Source organism: Antechinus flavipes, chromosome 3 (genome assembly GCF_016432865.1).
Source record: "Antechinus flavipes isolate AdamAnt ecotype Samford, QLD, Australia chromosome 3, AdamAnt_v2, whole genome shotgun sequence".
NCBI classification, from domain to species: domain Eukaryota; kingdom Metazoa; phylum Chordata; class Mammalia; order Dasyuromorphia; family Dasyuridae; genus Antechinus; species Antechinus flavipes.
Window position 1 is genome coordinate 570,716,363 of NC_067400.1, and position 27,802 is coordinate 570,744,164.

Sequence of the window (27,802 nt, forward strand, 5' to 3'; positions counted from 1 at the left end):
TTGTAAATGTCAAAGGCAAACCATTTCCCTAATTTATTGATTGCATTAAATTGAAACCACATTCACAGTAATGCACAAAATCAGGTATAGCTAGGAGTGTACCTAGTCTAAAGTCCCTATTTCCTGTGATAATGGCATTTGTATAAGAAAAAGCATGAAAACAAAAACATAACAATGCATCAATGTCCTGATATCCTGTCACACAAATTAAGATGTGGAAGGATTTCTACACCCTCTGCACAAAGTCCAACTTTCCCTCATAATGGGCATTGTCAAGACATATTGTAGAGGGCAAGATTTCAAGGTTGAATCTCCTGGGCTGAAATAGCAGCTATAACATGTTATTAGCCCGTCTGCAGCATCCACCACTGTTCCTCTAATGGGTCTGGCCGTGAAACTTGGCTGTCTTCGAGGTCACTGGGTTTTTGGAAGCAATAAGGCTTAGAAGCTCTCGAAGGGCTTCGGATACTACTTCTTCTTTGGGCAGCTCTCTGGATAAAAGGTAGGCTTTCAAAGCAAGTTCATGAGCCTGAAGTGAAATGAAGAAAATAAAAAAGTTGTCACTGGAGTAGATGAGCCCATTAGATTCTAAGTTCCTAGAGGGCAAGGATCTGTATTTTTAGGACTCTTTTTTTGGGGGGGGGGGGGTATTGCTAATGTTTAGCATAGTGATTGGCACATAGTGGGTACTTAAACATTTATATTGAATTAAAATTTTAAGATGAGATAGAGAGGACATCATAGACGTAGAATAGGAAACATCTAAGACCTGTCTAGTCTACTGTCTCACATCATAGAAAAAAAATAGACCAGAGAGGAAAGGACAGGACCAGACCCCAAACTCACATCATCTTAACCTTTGACCTGCTCTGTCTTCACTCTAGGCCATCTAGTTCCTCCTTACTCTGCCTAGTGATCCCCAAGGGTTCACAATCTGTATTAATGTGGGGCTTTAGTCCAACTTCTGAAAACAAATAATCCACCAGCCTTAAGTCTTCCTCAGTAGCAGAGACAACAAGGTAAATCACTCTTTCTGGGCCAAAGCACTTTCCATCAAGCCATATTTCTAGCTCTAGTATCTGATTTTGAGATTTTTTTCCCAGCCTCTCTTGAAGATGAAATATCAGTGTCCTGCTCTTCATATGACTGAGGGCTTTGTGTCCCCATTCCCTGCAGAAGTAGGGATCATCTCTTTCCTGAGGTTCCCAGGCAAGCCCACTCACCCAAATTTTCCCCCAGCTAAATTATAATGACCTTTCTCTGTGAAGCCAATGCTGAGCTTAAAATAATTGTAGCTGCTTTGAATCTAGGATGTGCACACACGTGTGATTATGTTTATCGCACATGTGTGCAAATTCTAATGCAATTGAGAAAATCAAGTTCATTTCAAGCATTCCCTACCCTTCTATATGTCATGACATTATGGAAACTTGCCTTTGATAAATTCATCATTAGATAATGGAGCATGGCCACCGTTTTCAGAATTTTGATAGTGGTCTGTGACTTTTCTTCTACTGTGTGTTCTCGAATTTCCAAGATGGTTTCCAGGATGTGCATTGCTTCTGCTTCTTGAGATTCATCTGTGTGGAGAAGGGTTGGTTATGACAAGGCCCAAAACCAGGCTCTGGGCTCCCTGTCCTTCCTGCTGCTGAGGAGTTTCGCTCTGTTTGATGGCCTGAGACTGCCATCTTCTCTGACCCTTCTCCCTGTCAGCCCCACGTGGTGGTGTGCGCTTACCTTTGATCTTGTATCCCCACAAAGGGTTCGATTTCTCTGATCCAGAATTCTATCCACTTGTAACCTCCGACCATTCTACCGCTATACCTCAACCATCCCAAACTTACTTTCTTTCTCATTGTGACTTCCAGTCTCTCTAGTCCTCAGACTTGAGCCATCATCCCTATTGTGGCCTTACCATACATTTAACTTATTATAAATTATACACACACATAAGCATTATATTATATATACTGTACCATATATTATGTATGCATATATATATATTATATGCTATGTGTATATATACTATATATACAGTATGTGTGTTGTATACTACACACACACTATACTACAAGATATGTAGTCCATACTACACTATTATATGCTACATATAGTATACTATATACACCCTTCTATATATAGTAGAGATATATATATATATATATATATACACACACTATAGGCTATGCTAAATTGTACATATTATATTGCATTATATATTATATATACTATTCTACATATGGTATTTATACCATAATCTATGCTGTACTACACTATATATAGTATACTATATACACTCTTCTATATATAATATGTATATATATACACACACTATAATCTGTGTTAAATTGTACATACTATACTGCATTATATATTATATATACTCTTCTATATATAGTATTTATACCATAATCTATGCTATATATATATATATATATATATATATATATATATATATATATATATAATGTATATACATATATATTATATGAACAGTTTATATTAAACTATATATACACTTTTCTATATATATACTATATAATACAATCTTTACTATGTACTATATTATACTATACTATATATACACAGCATACTGTATACACTTTTATATATAGCATGTGTGTGTATATATACACTCATAATCTATACTATACTATATTACACTATAAATATACTATACCATATACACTATTGTATATACTGTGGTCTATGCTACACTATATACTACATTATATATTTATATACTATATACACTATTCTTTATACATATACTACTAAATACTACTACTATATAATTCTCTAAATTGTGTATATGTTTATAATATATATTACATTATGTTACACTATAAATATGCCATATTTTATATATATAATAGTCTATACTATCTATATGCCACACTCTATATAAACTAGTGTGTATATACATGATATATATACTACATATGCTATTCTCTGCATTTGTGTATATATATGTATATATATATAGCATAGTCTATACTATATTATATAATATACACTGTTCTATGTACATTCTATATATGCACACATATACTATATAGTTTATACTATACTATATACCATACTACACTATATATACTATCCTATATATAGAATATATACACTATAATCTATAAGTATATAGTCTATAATATACTATATGCCACATTATATATATACTAGTGTGTATATATATAGTATATGTATACATATGCATATACCTGTATATATGTATATATTTATAGATATATATATATATATGAATGAGAAACTAGTCCAGACTACACTGCATTATATATACTCTCGGCTGCCTTGCTCCCTTGCCCTGTGGCTGCTCAGGCCTGGCTAAACTCTGATCTTGGACAGCTCCCACCATCTGCCTTTTCCAGGCCTGCAGAAAGAGTGAAGCATTTATGAAGTGCTTACTACAGGCAAAGCACTGAAAAGCCAGGCCCTCCCTATTGTCCACTCCCATTGGAGAGACAACCCCCGTCAGGTCTCAGCAGTAGTCAGATAGCAATGTCCTTAAGGCCCAGTAACAAGCAGAGGGTGACGCTCCTTCTGTAGTGTCATTTCCACCAATGACATCTCAGTTTCTGGCACTGAGCCCTTAGATAACCAAGGACTTTGGTGGCACAACTTCTCCTGGCTCTTCCGCTAGCTATGATTGTAATTGCTTCGCCACAAGACAGCTTTCAGGCCCTGTCTCCACAGGGATTGCTTCCCGTCTCTGAAGGCTCTGGCTGGAAGCACTGCTATCTCCAAGGCTCTGGGGATGGATCCTGGGATGGTGGAGGCTGTGATTTCCCTTGCCTGGACCTTGCTGCCTCTTGTCTCCCCCGCGGGGCCCTTACTGCTTTAGTGAAGCTGGCTTGGTGGCCCTGTGGCAATGCCAGTTGGTGGGAATGGCTGGCCCCTTTTCCACAAGAGATGCTTCCCTGGATAATGGCTGTGAGGGCTGGGCTAGAAGCAGCACTGCCAGTCCTGGGGGAGAATGGGGTACTGGATGTCCTTGGACAAAGCTGGAGAAGGTCACAGCTGTGGTGATTACAATCTCAACAAGACCCTCCATTTAGTAAGGTAATCCTTTTATTATAATCTCAATCCTTTATTATAATCTCAAGACCCTCCATTTAGTAAGGTAATCCTTTTATTATAATCTCAATCCTTTATTATAATCTCAAGACCCTCCATTTAGTAAGGTAATCCTTTTATTATAATCTCAATCCTTTATTATAATCTCAAGACCCTCCATTCAGTAAGGTAATCCTTTTATTATAATCTCAATCCTTTATTATAATCTCAAGACCCTCCATTTAGTAAGGTAATCCTTTTATGCCTTCTGGATGGATTCTTTATCTCATTCCCCAGGAATGGTTGTTCCAAGCCTTCTACATCATTTCCCCTGCCTATCCCACAGTGAAAGATACCACCTCATGCTTTACTAAGAAAAATTGCAGGGTTCCCTCTTCTCTTCTCCAAATAATACAATCCCTTGACATCATCTTCCATTCTCTTCTTTATTCCAGTCACTGAAACAGAGATGGTTCTCCTCACTGAGGGCAACCCTTGAGACCTCCCCTCCAATCTTTCCTGCAGATTATTACCTCTACAGTTGTCCCAACTCCTCTCTAATCTTTATAGTCAGGTCTCTCCTATTCTTAAAAACTCTCCATATTCCCTCCCATATCTTCAGTATCACCCTTTATCAGCTGAACTGTTCGAAGAAGCCATCTATTCTTGTTGTCTCCATCTCCTCTCCTCTCCCTCCCATTTCAACCTTTTCCATTCTGGCTTCCATGGGCACTACTTGCCTGAATCTTATCTCTCTAAAATGACCATAATCTTGTCACAGTCAATCTAAAGGCTTTTGTCAGTCTGCATTCTCCTGGACTTCTCTACAGCTTTGTGTGCTGTTGACTCCTGAACATTTCTTCCCATGTTTTCATGAAACTTTTCTCTTGGTTCTCATCCTGTCTAATGATTTCTTTTCAATTTTCTTTGCTGGATTCTTATCCATATTCTCACCCTCCCCAAATATGGTTGTCCCATAAAGCTGTGTCCTAAGCTAATTTTTTGTGTGTCTTTCTATATTCTTTTTCTTGGAGATTTCATTAGCTCATGTAGTTAATTACCATCCTTATGCTGAAGAAACCCAGATCCACTATGTCCATTCTTTCTTCTAAACTGCAGTTCTATATGACAAATTGCCTTTTGAACATTTCAAATATAACATGTTCAAAATGGGACTCATTACATTTCCTTCAAAATTCATTTCTCTTTCAAATTTTCCTATTTCTGTCTATGATAACACTGTCCTTCCAGTTCCCAAGATTAGCATTCTCAATGCCATCCTCAATTCATTTGGTGGCCAAATCTTGTCATTTCTATTCTCCCAATACTTCCTCTATATGTATATATTAAATATACATATATATGTATACACACACACACACACACACACACACACACACACACATCCCCTTCTTTCCACTCACAGCAACTACATTGGTTCAGGTCTTCACTACTGCCTACCTGGACCTCCACAATAACCTCCCAATTGGACTTCCTGGCTTATATACTCTCTCCAACTCATTGAACTGATAAAATGTTTTTCCTAAATCACAGGAATGATTATTATTATTCCTCTAAACTACATTCTCCAATAAACTACAATATTTCTCTTATCACCACTGGGATCAAATAAAAACTCTTGTCATTTGGCATTTAGAGTATTTTACAACCTGACTCCACAGTCTATCTTCTAGCTTTAAAATACATTATTTCCCTCCATGAATTCGATGGTCCAGTTAATAGGACCTTCTTTCTGTTACCTCATATATAGAACTCCATCTCCTGACTTCATGCACACTTTGGACTCTATACTTGGATCCTGAGCTCAGATCTGTGGTCCTTTGCTTTATATGGTCTGGAGCTAGCTCATGCCTCACTTCCAAAACAGTTTTTAATTGTTTTATTTTTTCTGGTTATACATGCTTTTTCACTTTTTAAATATACATTTCTTTATGAATAATGTTGGGAAAGAAAAAGCAGAACAAAAGGGGAAAGTCACAAGAAAAGAAAAAAACAGAAAAAAGAAGTGAACATAGCATGTTCACATAGGACTTCAACACAAAGCCTTATATTCATTCTCCACAGTTCTCTTTCTGGATGCAGATGGCATTTTGTATCTAATGTTTATTGGGATTGTCTTGGATCACTAAACCACTGAGAAGAACCAAGTCTTTCATAGTTGATCATTGCATAATGTTGCTGTTACTATTTACAATGTATTCTTGGTTCTGCTCGTTTCTCTCAGCATCAGTTCATATAAATCTTTCCAGCCTTTCTAGAATCAGCTTGTTCATCATTTTTTTCTAGTGCTAGACAACATTTCTAAACCATATTCTGCATTACTATCTTCACCTTTTAAGTTATATATTTCCCCCATTAGACAGTAAGATCCCTCACTAATGCATTTTTAGTGGAGTTATGAACTGATCTAACCATTCTGGAGAGCAATTTGTAACTATTCCCAAAGGGCCACAAAACTAGTGCATACCTTTTGATCCATCAGTGTCTTTAACTGAGTCTGTACTCCAAAGAAATCATGAAAGGGAAAAGGACCCACATGTGCAAAAATGTTTGTAGCAGCCCTTTTTGTAGTGGTAAGAACTGGAAATTGAGTGAATACTCATCATTTGGGGAATGGCTGAATAAGTTATGGTATATGAATATAATGGAATATTATATTTCTATAAGAAATGATAAACAGACTGAGTTCAGAAAAGCCTGGAAAGACTTACATGAACTGATGCTAAATGAAATGAGCAGAACCAAAAGAACATTGTACATACACAGCTACAACAAGATTATATAATGATCAATTCTGATAGATTTGGCTCTTTTCCATAACGAGGTGATTGAAGGCAATTCCAATAGACTTGAGAATCCATATTCAGAAAGAAAACTATAGAGACTGAATGTGGATCAAAGTATAGGATTTTCACCTTTTTGTTGTTGTTTGTATTTTTTTCTTGTGTTTTTTCCCTTTTGATCTGATTTTTCTTGCACAGCATGACGAATATGAAAATATGTTTAGAAGAATTGCACATGTTTAACCTATATCAGATTGCTTGCTGTCTTGGGAGGAAGGTGGTGGAAGGAGAAAAATTTGGAACACAAGGTTTTGCAAAGATTAATATTGAAAACTATCTTTGCATTTATTTGAAAAAATAAGATACTCTAAAAAAGAAAATAAAAAGAAAATAAAAGAAAGCAGAATCTGTCTTGATTACTTATATTTGTGTCCCTATAACTTACTATAGTACCTAACATGTAGTAAGCACTTTATGAATGTCATACCCATACAGCTCTGTCTCTCTTTGTACCGATCTATCTATCAAAAGACATCATCATACCAATTTTTATGGATGAATCTCTCTCAGTGTGATGGGGTTTTGGTGCATGCTCAGATCACCCAAGATGGTGTCATTTATGTGGAAGATTCCAGTTATCTGCTTTCAGAACACTGAAGGCCTGGAATGTGGGTGGACATTCTGCAATGCCCTGCCAAATGGTCGGGGCAGCCTTTTTCCACAGATTGCATACCTGGGACCATTTAAATCTTTAAACAGTAATAGGGCAAAGGACTCCTCATTCATAACAAGCGGCATCATGCAGGGGGCAGAAGAGTTCTGGGGTTTACCTCCTTTCCCACGGGACATTTGACATGGGTCCCTCAGCACTGCAGATTAGCTGTGCCCTCCATTCTGTGGTTGGAGCTGAGGGGAGACTGTCCTGCCTCAGAGCCCTCAGCTCTTTCTCCATTGCTTCCTTTCTTCCTGCCAGGACCTGGTGAGTGACTTACATAAGCTTTGAAAACAAATCTAGCTAAGTGGTCAGCTTGCTGCCTCAGCCACAGGGAGCATCAGCTCTGGACACAGCCCAGAGGCTGGTGGCTAAGTCCCTCCGGTTCTGAGAAGCTCTCATAGCCTGTCTTCAGCCCTTGTCTCTGTCCCATTTGTGTTTCACAAATTTCTTTCTCATCTCAGCATCCTGGCCAACCCCGACTGCAGCCAAGCAGACCTAATTACTACCTCCCACCAAAGGAGTACCTCTCACTCTGCTGCTCCCTCAGCCTTGGGTTGTCTCTGCATTATTTTCTGTCCAACTGGGTCCCTCTCCTCCAGCTAAAAATTTATTCTTTCTAGTTAGCTTTCCTTCTTTGTACCCATCTATGGACCTTCCACTCTTAATGGACTTCACTTGTAAGCTGTCTTATGTTGTCTCATAAGCATTCTTTGATTATATCCTTAGTATATTTTGTCTCCCCAGTTTATGGTGTTATATGGTATTAGACATCATGAATACTTGATAAGTGCTGGTTGACTGACCCTGGCTACAGAAAGGTAGTTCCATTAAAATGTCCTGGATCAACCAATTTCTGGATTTACCTTTGGCAGTTCTGTTGGCCAATGAGCTATGTAAAATGGACTAGGGTTCTGAGTTCCTGTCCTATCACCGGAAAACTCTATTCATTTGCTTTGCTTCAGTTTTTTCATCAGTTAACTAGAAAAAATAATCAGTATGACTAAACTATTTTCAGTGCAATAGTTGTCTTGCTCTCATATCAGCTGAGAATACAATGAATGAATGATATCATTGCTATTTTACCAAAATGTTATTTACCTAAACCAGTGTCATTTTCCAATTCCTTGGCCAAGATATCTGTTGGTTTCTTGATAGCATGTAGCTGACTTTGAATAGGTTGATCTAAATATGTATGCCAGATATCAGTTACCTGTCAAGATAAAATAAAGAAAACTATGTAACCATCACTTGCCTTTCACCACTTAATTTTGGACAGTTAGGAAGCTGGGGTGGTCTAACTCTGTTGCTGGTCACATTTTCTTAGAGGGTGGAGATGGTTTTATTCTTAGAAGCTTGAAACTACTGTGCCCTGCCCAAACCAGATCAAAGCAGGTGTGATTTTGTATGGGTATCAATAGACATTACTTTTCTTGTCTTTTTTTCATCGTATGAAATGTTATATGGAAATGTGTTTTGTATGATTACACATGTATAACCTATATCAAATTGCTTGCCTTCTTAATGAAGGGAAAATTTGGAGCTCAAAATTTGAAAAAAGAATGTTAGAATTGTTTTTGCATGTAATTGGGGGAAAATAAAATATTTTTTAATTAAGTAATATGAGAAGTAATATGACATATTGGATAGAGTACTGGATCTGGAGTCAGGAAGACCTGGATTCCCATCTCACTTCCAACATTTATTAGATGTGCAGCCATGGGCAAGTCACACAACCTCTCTGAGCCTCAGTTTCCTCCTCTGTAAAAAGGTGGATAATGATATCTGTAGTAATTATCTCCTTTGGTTGATATAAGAGAAATATATGAAATGTTTCAGAAACTAAACTATAAATACTAGCAATTATTATTTATTTGAATAATGAGTAGGTATAATTAAATTAATAAATACTCTTCATTTTTCCTTGTGGTATACAATAGTCATTCTCTCAGACACTATGGAGGAACATACTCTATTGACAAGTATGCTGAGGTCAGATTTCTGTGCTTTGTGAGCTCTTATTAGTTTTTTAAAATATTTATCAACTTTATGCTATCCCTTCTTTCTTCTAAGCATCTATAGAAGGCCTCTTTTCTAAATGTGTTGATTTACTTTGATCAAGAGACAAGATAACATCTTATTAGAGCCATATATAGACTCAGTAGGTAGACTAAAGGACTTTCTTGTAAGTGTATAAACTTTATTTAACATATATAAAGTGTGATACTGGGTGATATTTTGACAAAGTATAGGTGTTTTTTGAGCTTATGTTTGAGTAAACATTCATCCATTCAGCAAATATTTATCAAGTGACTGTAGTATGTCTGGTGCTAGGAAGTTTAAAATATAAGTGATGATTCCAGCCCTCCATGAATTTATAAACCCATGTAAGGCATTAAACAGATTCACAAATACTAGAGAACAGTTGAGATTTCTGGGTAAGTAGCCTCCAGGTAAGTGATATTACTATAATAAATATTAATTATATTTAATATATTACTTTTAATTATAATTTAATTAATATAACATTTCAACGCATGAAAATCTAAGAGATTTGAGCCCTTCCCAATTTTTTTTTTAACCATTAATAACTAATTTCTGCAACTTTGTTTTTCATTTTTTCAGTCATCTCTGATTCCTTATGAGTCCATTTGGGTTTTTTTTCCTCAAAGATCCTAGAGCAGTCTGCCATTTCCTTCTCCAGCTTATTTGACAAATGAGGAAACTGAGGCAAACCCAGTTAAGTGACTTGCCCAGGGTAACACTGCTAGTGTCTGAGGCTGGATTTGAACTCAAGAAGACAGGTTGTCCGACTCCAGGCCTGCACTCTCCCCACTGTGCTGCCAGCCCTATCTCCTTCTCACGTTGCTTTCTTCCTCTCAATCCAACATCATTACCTGGCTCTTAAGGGCGGGACAGGACTGGCACTAAGGCATTTGGTTGGGCTTCTGCTAATCAGGAAGGAGGCAGCAAGGGCCCCTCAGGCCGGATCCCGAGCTTCGGTGGAGAAAAGTTACCCTGCGCACATAGGACACATACACACACAGGCCCCTCCAGTCCTCTTCCCCTTCACACCCCCATCCATGACCTTGCACCCAGTGCCCATGGCCTCCTGGTCCTCCCTCACCCCAGACAAGTCTCTCAGCTCCAGGCCTTTCCTCGGGATGCGCCGCCGCCCCTCCCCCTTCCTTCCCCTCCCCCCCACCCCCCAGTGGGGAGTGCTCCTCTCCCCCCACCCCCAGCTCTGCCTACGAACTTTGCTGGTTTCCTTTAAATGCCAACTAAAGTCCCATCTTTTATGGGAAGCCTTCCAGGCCCTTCTTAACTCTCGGCCCTTCCCCTGGGTTCTTTGCTGTTTTATCCTGTAAATTGCTTATTTGTTCCTGAGTATTTGACTGCGTTTCCTTCATTGCGTTGGGGTCAGGAACTGTCTTGGCCTTTCTTTGTATTCCCAGCATTTAGCAGGGCCAGGTACATAGTAGGTGTTTAAAATGCTTACTGATGGGCTGACCCAAATGAGATGAAGGCAAATGGAGGCTGTGAATCGGCTTTTTTCCTGTGCACGCTTACTTTGGTGTACAGCGAGTCCGCCACGTCCATCTTCTTTTGGTGAAGGAAAACATTAGCCATGAGGAAGTATGCTCCGGAGGTCCTGATGCTGTCGGTCCCATACTCACAGCTGGCGTGATAGATCTGGAGGGGGAGGACAGAGAGCGGCCGCTGGCTGCTGACATCTGCCCAGACGGTGCGCCCAGTCTTTTCCCACCGCCTGGGCCCGAGCAAGGAGCCCTACAGCACACACCGGAGAAAGTGCCTTTGCCTTGAGTGAATGCACCAAAGCCACAGGCCCCAGAAAACAGTGAGTGCTCCTGTGCCCCCGAGACCAGAAAGTGGTGAGGAAGACATCAAGGAGCACAAAAAGACGGGGGCTGGTCTGAAGGAGAGGCGGGAGCCGAGGAGCCTTGTTGTGGAGCAGTGCCGGCTTCAGGGAAAACACAGGGCTTTATAAATAGGGATAATAAAGTTAGTTTTCTACTTTGTACTGGAGAAGGGGGAGTGCTGGAAAAGGGATTCTGTCAGCTGCCCTCCCTCCTTTTCCTGCCTGGAACACGATGGAGATGGCAACCAAGCCCACAACCAAGTGCAGAAGTATCTGCTAGGCATGTAAGGGATCAGCAGCTAGGGAGCTATACAAAGATAGTCAGCCTCCTCAGCAACCAAAATCATAAATAATACACAAGACATTCTCTGGCAACCAGCTTCCCTTCTAGAGCTATATTATGTTCAGAAGGCCTTTGTTATGGTCCTGTTTTTCCCTTCGGTCGCCTTCTTTCCCACAAGTTTGATACTTGGTTTGGGAGCCTCTGAGTCCTGTACGTGGCTAAAGACTTAGGGCCCTGGCTCTGAGGGAGGACATTGTGCCCGGGCTCCTGCCAGCCTGCCAAGATTCTACAGTGCAGTGGGCAGGTCAGTCAGTCAGAGGTGCTCCCTGAGGAGTGCGGCTGTACACTGAGGGTTGCTGACTGACCATACGCATGAGACCTCCAGACTAGTGCTTGGGCAACGGTGGGAGGGAAGGGGGAAGTGCTGGGTGGAGCACCGGAGCCCCAGCTCTAATGCTTCCCCCTGGGGGACCATCCACAGGACACCTCCACTCTCTGAGCTGCAGGCCCCTCATACATTTCTCTACCTCACAGGTTTGGTGTGCAGAAGGCACTCTGTAAACCTGACACCTGGGTTTGAGGCAGGCCCTCCAGCAGAGTATCTTCTCCCAGGATTGGGAAGAGCTCTCTACATGGCATTAGGGGACTAGAGCAGAAGAAAAAGGAGCAAGAGTATCACCCACATTTGGGAAATAATAGTAATAATTATAACTGATATTTTTACAGTAATTAAAAAATTTGTATTTTTACTGACATCTTTTTGACCTTCACTAAGTAGATACTAAAAGTATTATTATCTTCATTTTACAGATGAAGAAACTGAGCCTCAGGGAGAGTATTTGCTCATGTTTACAGAGCAAATGTAGAAGGCAAAATCAAACCCAGGTGTCTCCTGACCCCAAAGTCAGTGAGTACTCTTCTTACTATATAACTCACTGGCTTTTTTTACTGAAAGGAGAAGATAAAGGGCTGGGATTTGGAGGAAGGAAGAAGAAAACTGAGCAGGTTAGACATAAAGCTTCATTTATTGGATTCCCAAATAGAATCCAAAATGGAATTTTTATAGTAATAGCTCACACATCTATAGAATTTGCAAAACTCTCTTAAAACACAATCCTAACCACTCATATGAAAGAGTGTTCCAAATCATTATTGATCAGAGAAATGCAAATTAAGACAACTCTGAGATACCACTATACACCTGTCAGATTGGCTAAGATGACAGGAAAAAATAATGATGAATGTTGGAGGGGATGCGGGAAAACTGGGACACTAATGCACTGTTGGTGGAGTTGTGAACGAATCCAACCATTCTGGAGAACAATCTGGAATTATGCCCAAAAAATTATCAAATTGTGCATACCCTTTGATCCAGCAGTGTTTCTATTGGGCTTATACCCCAAAGAAATACGAAAGAAGGGAAAGGGACCTGTATGTGCCAAAATATTTGTGGCAGCCCTATTTGTAGTGGCTAGAAACTGGAAAATGAATGGATGCCTATCAATTGGAGAATGGCTGGGTAAATTGTGGTATATGAATGTTATGGAATATTATTGTTCTGTAAGGAATGACCAGGAGGATGAATACAGAGAGGACTGGCGAGACTTACATGAACTGATGCTAAGTGAAATGAGCAGAACCAGGAGATCATTATACACTTCGACAACGATATTGTATGAGGACATATTTTGATGGAAGTGGATTTCTTTGACAAAGAGACCTAATTAAGTTTCAATTGATAAATGACGGACAAAAGCAGCTACACCCAAAGAAAGAACACTGGGAAACGAATGTGAACTATCTGCATTTTTGTTTTTCTTCACGGGTTATTTATGCCTTCTGAATCCAATTCTCTCTATGCAACAAGAGAACTGTTCGGTTCTGCAAACATATATTGTATCTAGGATATACTGCAACATATCCAACATATAAAGGACTGCTTGCCATCTAGGGGAGGGGGTGGAGGGAGGGAGGGGAAAAAAATCGGAAAAGAAACGAGTGCAAGGGATAATGTTGTCAATATAAAGTAATCATTAAATAAAAATTAAAAAAAAAAAAAACACAATCCTACCCAGCAGGAAGGGCAAGATCTGCTATCCTCATTTTACAAATGATGAAAGTGTGGATCAGAGAGAGTAATTTAACTGGTTCAGGTCAGATAGATTGTAAATCTCCGAGCTAGGATTCAAACTCAGGTCTTCTGATATCTAATCCATAGCTCCCCGTTTTACAGAAAGACTACTGAACCCCAGAGCCCAGGAACCCATGGTCCTGGATTTAAAACTTGAAAGGTCTTTAGACACCACTTAGGCCAACCTCTCTCATCCTAGAGGAAACTGAGGCACAAAACATTTAGTGACTTGCCCAAAATTATAGAGCCAGGAGATGGTGAAAGCAAGCTCTGAAGCCAGGTCTCCCAACCTCCAATGCTGGGCCCTACCCGCTATACCAGGCTACCTTTCCACTCAGTGATCTGTGACAAAGGGGCAATGATTTCCTTTCTATCCAGATTTCTTCTGAGTCATCATTAAGGTCATCAGCAGCTGAAAGGACCTTCTCTTCTGGAGACCACTCTGAATAAAAGGAGCTCACAACTGCAGGCTGGATCTTGGCAAGACCACTATGTCCCCTGCCAACCCTTGACCTGTCCGAGAATACCAGCCTGGAATTAGGACACACAAGTTCTGACCTTCCAGCTTTGCTACAACCCCTCACTGGGGGCCCTGGCATGGGTAACCAAGTGTAGCCCACTACAAAACAAAAAGATTGAGTTAGATGACAAGTAGGGTTTCCTCCAGCCCTGAGGATTTAAAGTTTCGCAGTCATGAGTGAGCTTGGCTACTCACATCATTGGCCAAATGATAGCGTGCTTCTTCATAGTTTCCCTTAGCTGTATGGAGGAGCCCCAGGTTCCGATGCAGAAGAGATTGGATTTCGTCACTGCACTCAGTTGACTTGAGAACAACCCACTGGGCTTGGGAGAGGTATTCGTCTGCCTGGACAATTTGGCCAAGACCTGACACAAGGAAAAGAAGGCCATGGGATACTTGCTGGTCAGTGTATTTATGAAGAATTATAAAAATGTATCCCTTTATAGTGAATTCATATGTTCATGAGCTGTGGTTAGTAAATGTTTGTGCAAGAAACATTCACTTCTATATACCTTTGCCCTAAAAAAAAATGGTCCATGGGAGGCATTTAATGCTATGTACAAAGCACAGGTGGAGAGTTAGGACATCTAGACTTTAGTTCTGGCTTTGTCATTAACTCATGGTTGTTTCCTACCCCTTTGCAGACTTCAGTTTATTCATCTACAAAATGAGAGAGTTGGGCTAGAGCAGTTTGTATGGTTCTTTCCAGCTTTGATGTTCCATTATTAAATGAATTACCAAAGAACTATCTCAGTATGGGAGAGGATTTAATACAATTCAGAAAATGGAAAAGATTGGTTCCCACATAAGTCATATCTGAATGGCTCCTGTATTGCCTGATCTCTGCTGGGTAGCCCTCTATTTTTATTTAACAAAAGGAAAAGAAGCCCTGTCTGGAACTCTTGGACAACTCAAAATACTGCTTTCAGACCTAGATAAATTCTGCTATCTTACATTTCTAATGATATATCTCTAGATTTTTCTTCAAAAATTCCACTCTTATTAGCATTATTCTTTATTTTTGTATAGATAATATTAGTTTTATTTTTAAAAAAACACTTGTATGTCTGGCACTTCAACATATTTAAACACTGTCACAGGCATCATTTTATTTGATTCTCACAAACTGAGAGCACTGTTCTCATTTTACAGATGAAGAAATGAAGGCTTAGAGGGAAAATAACTAGCCCAGAGTCACAGCCAAACACAACCAGATTTCCTCAGAAGCCTGAGTACCATTTTGCCAGGCTACCTAAAACTCTACAGAAAGGTGGCTGGACTCCTTGTCCCTCAAAGGAAAGCTGGGGTGGATACTATCATTCCCAGATTACACTTAAGAATATACAGATGAGGTTCATGAAGAATACACAGGAAGAGGGAGAACCAGGACCCAAATCTAAGTTTTCTAATGCATCTGACCCCTCAACCCAGGCTGCCAAGGCAGACATTCTCTAATGGAGGCAGCCCCCAAAGAGGGTCTCTTTATACTCTGACCCTCCCCTCTCCCACCCCACTTTTATTTCTCTCATAAACCTCTTGCTTCTTTCTGTGCAATCATGCTTTCTATTTTTCTTATAATCAAAAGACCTCAGTTCAGAGGCCTCAGGGGCCACCTAGTGCAGAGCAGAGTTGAGTAAGAACCTGTGCCAGGTTGTGCCCACAAGTGGTCACCCAGCTTTAGCTTGAAGAGCTCTAATGAGAGAGGGCCCACTGCTCCCGGAGGCCGCTCATTCCACTTCTGGAGAGCTGCTGCCATTTCTAGTTTTGTCCTCTAGACACAGCAGAACAAGTCAATTGACAACCCTTAAAATCCTAGAAGTGATCACTTGCTCCCTCACTGATGGCTCCTCCAGGCTAAACTCCTGGATTCCTTCTTCTGATCCTCATATGCCATGATCTCAAGGCTTTCTCCGTCTTGGCAATCTTCCTCAGAATACTATACAGCTTATCACTGTCTTTCCTAGAATGGGCTATTTAGAATATAAAATTAAATTCTAAATATAATTTGATCAAGGCAGAATGAGAGGGATTTTTGCATCTGGATGCTCTGCCTCTCCTGAAATGGCCCAAAATTCTTTGTTTTTCTGGCATCACACTACTGACTCCTATTAAGCTTGCTATCATTTCTCCTTATCCCCCCACAATCTCCCAGGGCTTCTTAGACTAGTGGCTGTCTGGCTACTCTTCCCCATCTTGTACTTGTGATAGTAATCTAAAACTTTATAATTATTTTCACTGAATTTTATAAGGTTAATTTGGTCCCAATGAGCTATCCTTTCAAGAACTTTTTGGATCCTCACTCACAAAGTAGTGAGAACTTTGGATCTCATTAACCAATGTGTTTAGCTATTAGTTTTGCATTATTTACAAGTCTAATAAACATGTCTTTTATAGCTTTATTTAAGTTGTTGCTCAGAAATGACACAGGATCAAACACAGGTCCCTGGAGCATCCCACTGGAAACTTCCCAATCAAACTAATAATGACTATTCTTTTAGTTTGTCCATTCAACTCTTTCCCATTTTACCTAATTACGCTCTTATTGAGCTCACATCTCTTAATCTTTTTGTCAAGAATAGAATGAGACTGCCAAATACCAGGCTAAAATCAAAGTCAGCTAAAATCTAAAATCAGTCACTTCTACATCCTTCCTCCTATCTACCATTCTAGCTGCTATGTAAGAGAAAAAAAGGGAAAAAATCCTGATAAAGAAGCATTAATAATGCACTTTAAATTTCATTAACAAATTCATATCGATTAGTTCATTGATTAGTCTCATAATAGTCCAGTGAGGCAGCTACTACAAGTATTAATAACATCATTTTACAGATGTGGAAACAATCTCAGAGAAAATAAAGTGATTAGTGCATGGTCACACAGATCCAAAGAATCAGAGGCAGGATTTCAACCTCCTTTTCCTGATTCTAAGCCCAGGTCTCCAGCTACTATTCCATTCTGCTAACGTTAATCTAACATGGTTTATTCCTAAGAATGTTGTGTTTTTCTCTCTGTGTGTCTCTGTTTCTCTCTCTCATCACCAACTTCCTTTTGGGGACATTCATTACCATCCATTAATGATGAGCCCCAGAATTATGTCCAGAATTGAAATCGAGGTCCTGGATTTATAGTGTTTAGCCTCTGTTCTTTTTTTTAATGTAAATATGGACATTTCCTTTTGTTAGGCTCTATTTTCCATGATCTTTCAAATATCCCTGACAGTGGATCCCAGCAAGGGCAACCTAAAGATGTAACTCACTTGGGCCTGGAAACCTAAACATACTACGTCCCTATTTATAATGAATATTGACTTCCTATTAAAAATTTTTATTTTATCTTTTCCAGTTCAAAGTTCATTCTTTTTGACAAAAAAAAAAAAAAATGAAGCAAAATCAGCTTAAAAGATCCACTGAATATCCATTGTGCGGAGATGGTACTTAATATTAAAGGGAGATTAAAAATTGATTAATTCCAAACTGCAAAAGTCTTTCAGCCTAATTAGACAGGCAGGACAGACAGAACAAATATTCATGAAATCATATAGAAGGTGATATACACAAGGTTATTTGCAGGGATTATTTGTGAGGATCAAATGAGATCATGAATGTGAAAACACTGTAAAATATAAAACACTGTATACGTGTGAATGCTGTTCACTAATGATAAATCTGTTTTATGCAAGTAGGAATTTGAACAAATACTGATCGATCAGAAGTTATATTATTTTAAGGCACTGATGTTTATATTCTGATTTATTTGTCAGGGCCACTGAGACAGCATCCTTATGTTAGAGCTAAAAGGCATCCTCACTATCTCATTCAGCCTCCTCATTTTACAGAAAAAGAAAAATGAGACCCAGATAGGCTTACCCAATGGCAGCTTTCAGGAACTATTTATCTTGATGCTATTTCAGAAATATGTGAAAGACTTATTATAAAAGTTTGATAAAAGAGTTGAATCGTAACTACAACTGATCTTTCTGGTCCTATTCTGACACAATGAACCCCCCATCCCTAGTGCTCAGCTATGAACTGCCACCATGGCGACAAAGGCCCCTCATGGGCTATTTGGGGAGAATGACCGTGCCTTATACCACTGAAGGGATGGAGTCCCAGACAGAAATCCCATTGTTCTAAACCTCTATAATGCTTCCTGTGAATACAGAAAACCACACAATACGTCCTAATTTTCATTGCTCGGGCCCCAACTTTAAATCTTGACCACTTACCAATACTGGCCTCTGATAACAGTAGGTAAGCAGGTACCACTTGAACTGAATTTGGGCCATATACATTAATGCGGAAACGCAGTGAATGTAAAGCAGCAGGAATTGATTCTTCATGTTTTCCTTCAAAGAGGTATTTCTGCGATACTTTGTAACATAGCTCAATTAAATGCTTCTGTAGGAAAAATGAATCCAACAAATCAGAGAAACAGAGAGAACCTTTTGTTGCAGTCAAGTAAAAACCTGAGGCTGATCTGTTCTGGACAGAGCAAAAAACCTGGGATCCCTGATCCAGATAATAATTCTAGATAACTGAATTTTCTGGATAGTTGAAGGCTTGGTCAGACAAATGCCAAGAACTTAAACATACTTAACCATTACACATTAGTGAACATTAACAATTTAATGATTATCCATGAAAATTTTTCCAAAAATGGATTGTATTTAACCATTATAGATGAAAATCTTTCCAAAAATGGATTACATTTTTCTTTGACTTTTGAAGATGCTATTTAATCTAAGGAAATGTGGTGTGATAAAGTTGTATCAGTCAGAAGACTTGAAGTATAACATGCCACATATTGGTAGAGTAACAAACTTCCTAGTGCCCTGAGCAACTTCCTAAGATAACTCTTTTCTGAATAGTTTCTAATTTGGGTTCCTGGAGTTCCCTATATCTGTAAAATCATAGTTCTGATTAAAAGAAAATGAAAAGAAAAAAAAAGATGGATCACACACTTCTGTTATCTTTTTAACAAGATTCTATGAGCTTCATTTAACTTTTTCTTGATGACTTAAGTATCCTCATTGTAAGGGCCTTCTGTTGTGCTGGGCTATCTCTCAGGATTATCTAAAGCTAAGTCAGCCTCTCTGCTCTGGGACACTGACCTTCCAGAAAGCTAGGATACACACACACCTGCCGCTGTAATAGCTGCTCCCGACCATGCTTCCGTTCTTCTTCTGAATTGTAAAAGGGCATAGTTGTACGCAAAGGGATCAGGAGCTGGCATATTTTTTCATGAATGCTGGTCCAGTCAGCTCTCTGATGCGCCACACCACTGACAAGAGAAATACAACTTTATTCTTCACTGGCACCTTGGAGTCACTGAACATAAACAACTTTTGTACCCAGCAGGCACATGACAGGGCAGGACTCCATGGCTAAGCCTAAAGCCGACCAGACAGGATGGCCAAAGCAATGGCATGGAACTCACTGCCCTCTCTTATGGGTTACAGAAGACTTAAAAGTTGATGGCTCAATATTCCATTGTGGTTGGGAAGAATGAACCGTTTCTTGACAATAGCCTGGGGTACTAAGACCAAGTAAAGCCCTGCCAGAATCCAGAAACAAAGAGCCACTTACTTCTACCAAAAAAATCATTTACTAGCAATTTGTCACCAAGAGGCAACCCCCCTGAAATCTGTAGTTCTTGGGAAAACTACTGTGTCCATGCCTTTGTCCATAGCTAGCATCTCTAGCTAGAGGTCTTGCTGGCCAATATTCTAAAATTTTATGTGTCTTGGGTGAATCATTCACTTATGATACTCAGATTCCTATTTTGTAAAATGAGAACATTTGTGGAACTCAAGTTTTCTTCCAGGTTTAAAATGCTATAATTTTTATAACATGAGAAATATTGCACTGTCCCCTAGTGGTCATTTTCCTCTGTCTCCCTGCCCTCCCCACTTTCTGTTTCTCTATGTGTGTCTCAGTCTTGTCTCTGTCTCACCCTGTCTCTGTTTCTTGCTCTGTCCTTCCTCCATCTCTCTCTCCCTCCTTCTGTCGGTCTCTCTTTCTGTGTGTCTGTGCCCCCCCCCCCGTCTGTCTTTCTGTGTCTCTCCCCCATCTCTTTCTCTTTCTATCTCTTTGTCTCTCTGTCTCTCTGTGTATCTCTCTTCCCCATCTTTCTTTCCTCTCGTCTCTCCATCTGTCTTTCTGTCTCTCCCACCTTTCTCTGAATCTTTCTTGTCTCTCCATCTCTGTCTCTCTGTGTGTATCTGTCTCAGTTTCTCTGCTTCCTTTCTTTTTCCTGTTTCTACTTCTGTGTTTCTCTGTGTGTGTGTCTGTCTCTGTCTCAGTCTCTCTTTTTCTGTTTCTCTCTGTGTGCATTTCTCTCTCTCCCACCTTTCTTTTCTGTGTGTGTCTCTCCCCACCTTTCTCTGAATCTTTCCTGTCTTTCCATCTCTATGTGTGTGTGTCTCAGTTTGTCTCCTTTCTCTTTCCTCTTTCTCCTTCTGTCTCTGTTTCTCTGTCTGTCTCTGTCTCAGTCTTTCTCTTTTTCTGTTTCTGTGTGCATGTCTCTCTCTCCTATCTTTCTCTCTTTCCTCTCTCTCTGTCTCTCCCCACCTTTCTCTGAATCTTTCCTGTCTCTCCTCTCCTTCCTCTTTCCTCTGTTTCTTCATCTCTCTCTGTTTCTGTGTGTCTTTCTGTCTCTGTTTCTCTCTGTGCATATCTCTCCCCCACCTTTCTCTTTTTCCTCTCTGTCTCTATTTCTTTCCTCTTCTCTTCCCCCACCCCCAATGTATTTAAGTACAAGAGGAATACACTAACAATGAGAGCCTCCCCAGTGCCATGCTTTGGATGGTGGAGGTGGCATAGGAAAGGGATAGGTACCTGGAAGCTTTAGCTCTGCATACTGCCTCTCCTTAATGACTATCAAGTTAAATAAACTATATTTAACTTGGAAATAAAAAGATGCTCCATGAAAGACCTGCTTTGGTGATAATATGGAGGATACTGTGAATTCAAGACTATGCCTATGTCACACAGAGAGAAACTAAGTCAACACAATTTTGGATCTTTGGAGTCAGAAAGCAGGATGGAAGTGACTAACTGCAAAAGCACTATTACCCCCCTTCCTCCTCCTTCACCCTATCCCCTATATAAAATTTCTAACTGAATCTTAATTTTATTTTGTATTTGAAGAGTTTAGATTTTTTTTTTTTTTTTTGGGTTTTGAGGTCATTGGATTGTATAAAGTTGAAAATTCATCTTTTCTTAATGGCAGAATAAAGAACTGTAAATAACTCAGTTTTAGTTGATCTTAGTTCAGAACTGTTTACTACTTCTCCCCATTTCACCTTTGTCCATTGTCTTCTCAATACTCAAATTCTTCTTACAAGCCTACCATATCATAAAGGAATATCTGAAGGTTATCACAAACCTCTCATTGCAGAGATGAGTTAAAGGAGATCCAGGGGGATTAAGGGATTTGCGGACAGGTCACCTGGTAAATGGCAGGAATAGGATTAAAACTTGGTTTTTTTCCTTTTCCAGGTTCCAATATGCATGATCCTAGTGCTAATTGAGAAGAGGCTTACCTCTGGTATGCTTCCCATACCCTTCTCTATTATTGGCTGTTTCTGATTCAAAGAATGTTACCTTTTCAGATTTATCTCATTAAATCATCATAATCTGTAAAACTTCCAGATAGAGTTGGCAGAGTGGATAGAGCAACAGGTCTGGCATCAGGAAGAATTTAGTTCAAATCTCAGATACTTAATAGCCATATGGGCAAGTCAACCTTTGTCTCAATTTCCTCAACTGTAAGATGGGGATAATAACATGGCACCTAATTTCCAAGGTAGTTGTGAGGATCAAATTAGACAATATTTGCACATGACAGACCTATGATATGTTTACCTACTACCTCTCCTATGAAGGATAGGACCAGGAAGAGAAGTTATACTCCTATTGCCCTTTTTAAATCCCTTTAATTTATCCCATTTAAATGCTCTCCATCAGCGAACTCTTTTTCTGAAGTTCATTCAGTCCAACTATATCATATTGTCTGAATCTTTGTAGTTCTCATCTGTGTGCCTCTAGATCAGGTGTCAAACACACAATTGTGGGCCCTATCCTCTGAAACATTCTTGAGTGTCTGTGAATTAGATTAAAATGTAATTGGGAAATAGTTAACAAAATAAGTAAAAATACAGCCAAACATAGATAATATTACAATTTTAAATGAAGTCACTGTGACCACAGGGATATTTATATATTGATCTGTATCTCTCGTTTCTGTTTATATTTGATAACACTGGGTTAGATAACAGTGGGAATAAGCTGATTTGAAAGTAAGTGAATGTTTGGACCCTGTGGAAAATTAAGTATATTTGTGTTTTTTTTTGTTTTTGTTTTCTGAGGCATCTGGGGTTAAGTGACTTGCCCAGGGTCACAAAGCTAGAAAGTGTTAAGTGTCTGAGGCCTGATTTGAATTCAGGTCCTCCTGACTTCCCGGCTGGCTCTCTTTATCCACTGTGCCATCTAGCTGCCCCAGTAAAGTATTTTGTAAAGTTTTGTTTCCACAGCTGAAAAACTTCAGATAAATCTTGACCAGTTATAATTTTGAGCCAAATTTAATTAGATACCATGTTAAGAAAAGAGTATCTCAAGTCAACAGGAATTGTTGTGAGGAATGGTGGGAGGAAAAGGCTCTGTTTCCACAAATGCTATAACTTGGCTTTAAAAATAAGGAATTGAAAGGAATCAACCCAGGGGATTATTCTCTCTTGACTAGCAATAATTCAAAAACCACAACAGACATTCTAACCCCTGAATCCAAACTTCGGGTTTGTGCTCTTACTACTGCACATAATTAATCAGTCTTATTAATATTAACTTCTCCCCATAAGCAGCATAGACTTCATTAGCATAACATGTCACACATGACCTAGGGAGGAGGACATAGTTATTTTTTCCCTGGTTCACACAGCTAAGATATTTTAAGTGCATATGGGCAGATTTGAACTCAGATTCTCCTGACTTAGGGCCAGTATTCTATCTACTTCACCATCTAGTTGCCCCACAAAAGAGCATATATTAAGGAACATCTGTAGTTGGGATGTAATGAAATGTTATACCTCTGAAGGATCTCCTCCAGTGGAAATTCTGAGGAGGAAAAGGAGTATTTTTTTGGGGGGTGGGGGGGATTATAGGGTATAACAGCAGTTGTATCTGTGAATTGTGTGTGAACTCATCTAGAATTTTCACACCAGATTCCTGCAGGAACTATTAAAAGTTTAAATTGCTTCACTTATCCTGAGTCTGTTCATTCATTGAGCCCTTTGAGGGGTTCAGAATATTGTTTCTAACAGATCCAAACAGTGGTAGTTTATTCAACTAACTCAATGAATTTTTATTAAATGTTTATTATGTACAACTATGCCAGATGCTAAGAAGACAAAGACAAAACTGAAATTATTCCTATCTCAAGGAGTTAACATTTAACTAGCAGATTTGACATAAATATATATAAAATGGAGGTAATTTGACTAGAAAGGTTACCAGCAAGTAGGGGGAGGTAGGTAGGGTCTTCAAGCATCAGAGCTCACCTGAATTAAGCCTCAAAGGAAGCTAAGGATTCTACCTTCCAGGTACAGGAATCAGCTTGTCTGAAAGTATGGAGATGAGAGATGGAACACTGAGTTTGGGGACAGCTGGTAGAGCACTTTTTGATACTCTGAGTGCATGAAAGGGAGTAATATAAAATGAAGTTCTATTAGGAGGCTGGAACCAGTTGTAGAATACGTCAAATGCCAGTTTGAGGAGTTTCCATTTTAAGCAAGACACAATAGGAAGCCACCCATATTTTTGAGTAGGGGAAAGTCATCAATCAATCAGCATTTATTAAATGCCCATGTCATTGTTTGTCCTTTGTTTTTGAAGAGGACCAAGACATCGAGGAGGTAATGCTTGACAAGTAAATGCATTGGCTTTTAAGTGAGAGAAAACTATGTAAAATCACCAACCTCACTTTCTCTTCTAGAGCCACGTGGGCCCAGTGGCCATATAGATAACTAGGACTACTGGAGATGGCCCTGGATGGAGTGAGAGACTTTGATCTTTGTAAGCTAAGGACTTAACACAGTTCCACTTTGAACACACATATTCAGTGACTAACGCTAGGAAGCAATTAAAGCAACGAATGGCCCCTTGCCCAGTCAAAAAAAAAAAAATTGGGGAGGGGAAAACCCTTAGGTGGAAATAATTCCTATTTACATTCACTTTGAGTCAATCAGGACCCAAACAATGATCAATTGGGCTTGGCCAAGGAAGTGGAGAGAGTGCTGGGCAAGACCTAAGTTCAAATCTGGTCTTAGACAATTACTATCTGTGTGATCCTGGTCAAATCATTTTCACTCTGTTTGCCAGTTTCCTCATCTCTCAAATAAGCTGGAGAAGAAAATGGCAAACCACTCCCCGCATCTTTGCCCAAATGGCGTTATGAACAGTTGGAAGTAACTGAACACGTGTGCCATGCACGATGTTAAGTGCTAGGGAGGCAAAAAATAGGCCCTACCCTCAAAGAGCTTACAAACTAAACTGGAAGATAAAAAGTAAATGAATATATTCAAACATGATACATAGAGAATGGGAACTAATTTACAGAACAGGGCCAGGATTAAAAGGACTCAGTGAATACTTATTGTGAAAGATGGAATTTCAGTTGAAATTTAAAGCAAGCTGGGGAGGCCAGTAGTTAAAGCAGCGATTTCAGGTTGGGAAGGGTTGGGGGGAGGAGGAGGGCGGTGGAGGGAGAGGAAGCCAGATTAAATGTTCAGGCCTGAGAGATGCAATGTTTTGTTTTTGAAGCAGCCAGGAAGTCAGTGTCATTAGATCAAAGATTATTCGTCCAGAAATGAGGTGTAAAAAGACCGGAAAGATTGGAGGGGGCCAGGTTATGAAGGGTTTTGAATGCCAAATTATTTTGTATTTGTTTTTGTAGGCAATGGGAAGCCACTGGAGTTTATTAAAAGTGGGAGTGGGGGGAGAAGTGGCACAATCAGATCTGTGCTGAAGGAAATGATTTTGGTAGCTGAATGGAGGATGGAGTAGAGAGAGCGCTGAGGGAGGCTCACCCACCAATGACTTTGGCTGTTTTCATGATGCATTGATGAGGGCAATAACCTGGAGATGTCTTCCAAACTAGGGTAGGGAGAATACTGTAGTGACAAAGCCAACCTCTCCTCCTCTTCCTCCTCTCCTTCTCCCTTTCCTCTCTCCCCTCTCCCTTGCTCCCTCCTTCTCTCTCTCTCTCTCTCTCCCCTCCCTTCCCTCTCTCTGTGTGTGTCTCTATTTATCTGCTCATTTGTTTAGAAAACGAACCCCAGAACGGGAAGGTAAGTGGCTTGCCCAAGATCTCGACTCTAAACAGAAGCAGGTTTTTTTGACTGCCAAATTCTAAATCAATCTGAAGGGGAAAATAGTGGGTGACGTAAGAGAAGGCGGGGCTGGGGTTGAATGACAGCTGGTGGCCCGGTGGATAGCCCCAGTTAAACTTGGGAGTCAGGGACATAGGAGTTAAATCCTGCCTCAGACACCATCTTTGTGACCCTGGGTAAGTCACCTCATTTCTGTCTCAGTTCTCCCATTTGTAAAGAGATTGCATCTCTCTCTCAGGAAGGTCAAACAAATATGAAGTGCATTCCTTAGGGCGGACCCGGGCACTTCTGAGATTGGAGGGCAGGGCGAATGGCTGGAAATAAAGGCAAGGCACCTTGGTACAGTGGGTTTGGAGTCTGAAGATCTGGGTTTAAAGCTTTCCTCGGCAGTAGCTGGGGGACGCTGGGCAAGTTCCCTCCCCACCCTCCCTGTGCCTTAGTCTCCCCGCCTGCACAGGGAGGGGGGTCGGGCATCCTCACCAATAATAGGTGACCGTGCAGGACCCACACATTCGTTCGGCCGGCGCTTCGCACACCTCGCACTTCAGTTTCCGCCCCTTGGGCACTGCCAATGGGTAGATCTCGTTCATGGTTCCGGTACGACTCTGCTGCCGCCAGCGCGTCCGTTGCCAGGAAATGGAAAGAGCGGTTGCCGACAACTAAGGCCCTCGGCCCGCCCCTTTTCCTGTCACGTGATATGTCATTCCCAATCTTGCAGTGAGTTTGGGCTTGAAGTGAGCACGCGCTCTGTGCAGACACGCGCAACTGTGCTCAGACAGCAGAGGGCGCTCTCAGACTGTCTCTTCCGGTTCCCCCCTCTCCCCATGAGCTCAAGATAAGTGGTTTCCGTTTGGGACGCTTGAGTTTAGTCCGGCTTTTGCTTTTCGCTACCGACGAGTCCCTTCCCCTCCCTGTGCCACTGTTCCTCTGTTAAATGTGGCTCAAGTCCCAGGATCCTTGTTAAGCAAAATCCCAGGAGCACAGATGTCTAGGAGACAGGTTCGGGTCCATCATCTATGAGGACGGATCAGAGGAACTGGAGACTTGTTTGCCGTGGAGAAGACTCAGAGAGGAAATCAAATATCCGAAGGGCTGCCACGTGAAAGAGAGATTAGACTAGGTCTGTTTGGCGGGGAAGCAGCTTGTGTGGAAGTTGCAAAGACGCTGATTTAGGCTTGAGGTCAGGGGAGACTTCCTAACATGCAGAGGTATTCAAAAGCATTCTGGGCTGTGGCTGCCTGGGAAAATAGTGAGCTTCCTAAGAACTCTTAAGCAGAGGCCAGGAGCCCTCCTGCGGGATATGTGAAATAGGAAGAATTCTTTTCCAGTTAGTTGCCTTAAGGACTGGCAAAAATGTATCCGGGTAATAAGCATGCTGAAATCTTCCAAGATATCTTGGAGTTTACTGGATAATTTCTTTGCCAAGAACCATGTCATAAACCCAAATCATTCTGCCTTTCATTGATTGGTAAACAGTCAGTCCCAGACCAAGTCCCAATTGGTCATCGCTTGGATCCTAATTAACTCAGAGTGAATGGAAATACCAGTCATTTCTGTTTTGACCAGATCTTTCCTTCCCAAATTGGTTGATTTTGGCTAGGTGAAAGAGGGCATTCTTTGCCCCAATTGCTACCTAGTTTTATTCACTGAAGAGTATGGCTTCAGTCAAACTGAGACTTAGCTTACAAAGGTCAGAGTCTCACACTGCATCCAGGGCCATCCTCAGCCGTCCTGATCTATGTCTGGCCTCTGGCCCCAGATGGTTCTGGAAGGGAAAGTGAGGCAGATGACCTTGCGCCCTCCTTCATTAAAATCCAATTCACTTGCATGTCATGGCATACCCTCCTCGAAATCATGGTTCTCTTCGGGTATGAAGGACAAACAATGACAACAAACAGTGAAATGAGGGCGGGCCAGCACCGAGCTTGGTCTGGCACTGCCTAATCCCTTTACAATACTTGATGGGGTGTGGCGAGCGGGGGGCGGGGTTCTTCTCTGGGCTGAAAGAAAAGGAC

General features: G+C 40.4%; 1 protein-coding gene across 2 annotated transcripts; it reads right to left on the bottom strand.

Moving 5' to 3' along the window:
- Positions 1 to 27,725, bottom strand: ZMYND12 (zinc finger MYND-type containing 12). 2 transcript variants are annotated; one of them, XM_051987917.1, is made up of 8 exons: positions 26,268 to 27,725; positions 19,540 to 19,681; positions 18,627 to 18,798; positions 14,597 to 14,766; positions 11,158 to 11,280; positions 8,689 to 8,800; positions 1,435 to 1,580; positions 1 to 529 (listed from the first exon to the last, which is right to left on the bottom strand). In XM_051987917.1, the coding sequence occupies exons 1-8, from the start codon at positions 26,375 to 26,377 to the stop codon at positions 377 to 379; spliced, it is 1,128 nt and encodes a 375-aa protein (XP_051843877.1). In that variant the 5' UTR covers positions 26,378 to 27,725; the 3' UTR covers positions 1 to 376. The 2 variants fall into 2 exon arrangements, with proteins under 2 accessions (XP_051843877.1, XP_051843879.1); XM_051987919.1 differs by having other exon boundaries at positions 26,123 to 26,354.
- Positions 27,726 to 27,802: the final 77 nt, after the last annotated feature.

Bases quoted from the DNA above. Each gene is read 5' to 3' on its own strand.
- ZMYND12 (XM_051987917.1), bottom strand. From the start codon at position 26,377: ATGAACGAGATCTACCCATTGGCAGTGCCCAAGGGGCGGAAACTGAAG. The intron at 18,799-19,539 runs GTGTGTGTGTAT...TTTTTCCTACAG, and splicing joins AGCAGCTATTACAGCGGCAG to AAGCATTTAATTGAGCTATG. The intron at 14,767-18,626 runs GTAAGTGGTCAA...TCCTTGTGTCAG, and splicing joins GTTATCAGAGGCCAGTATTG to GTCTTGGCCAAATTGTCCAG.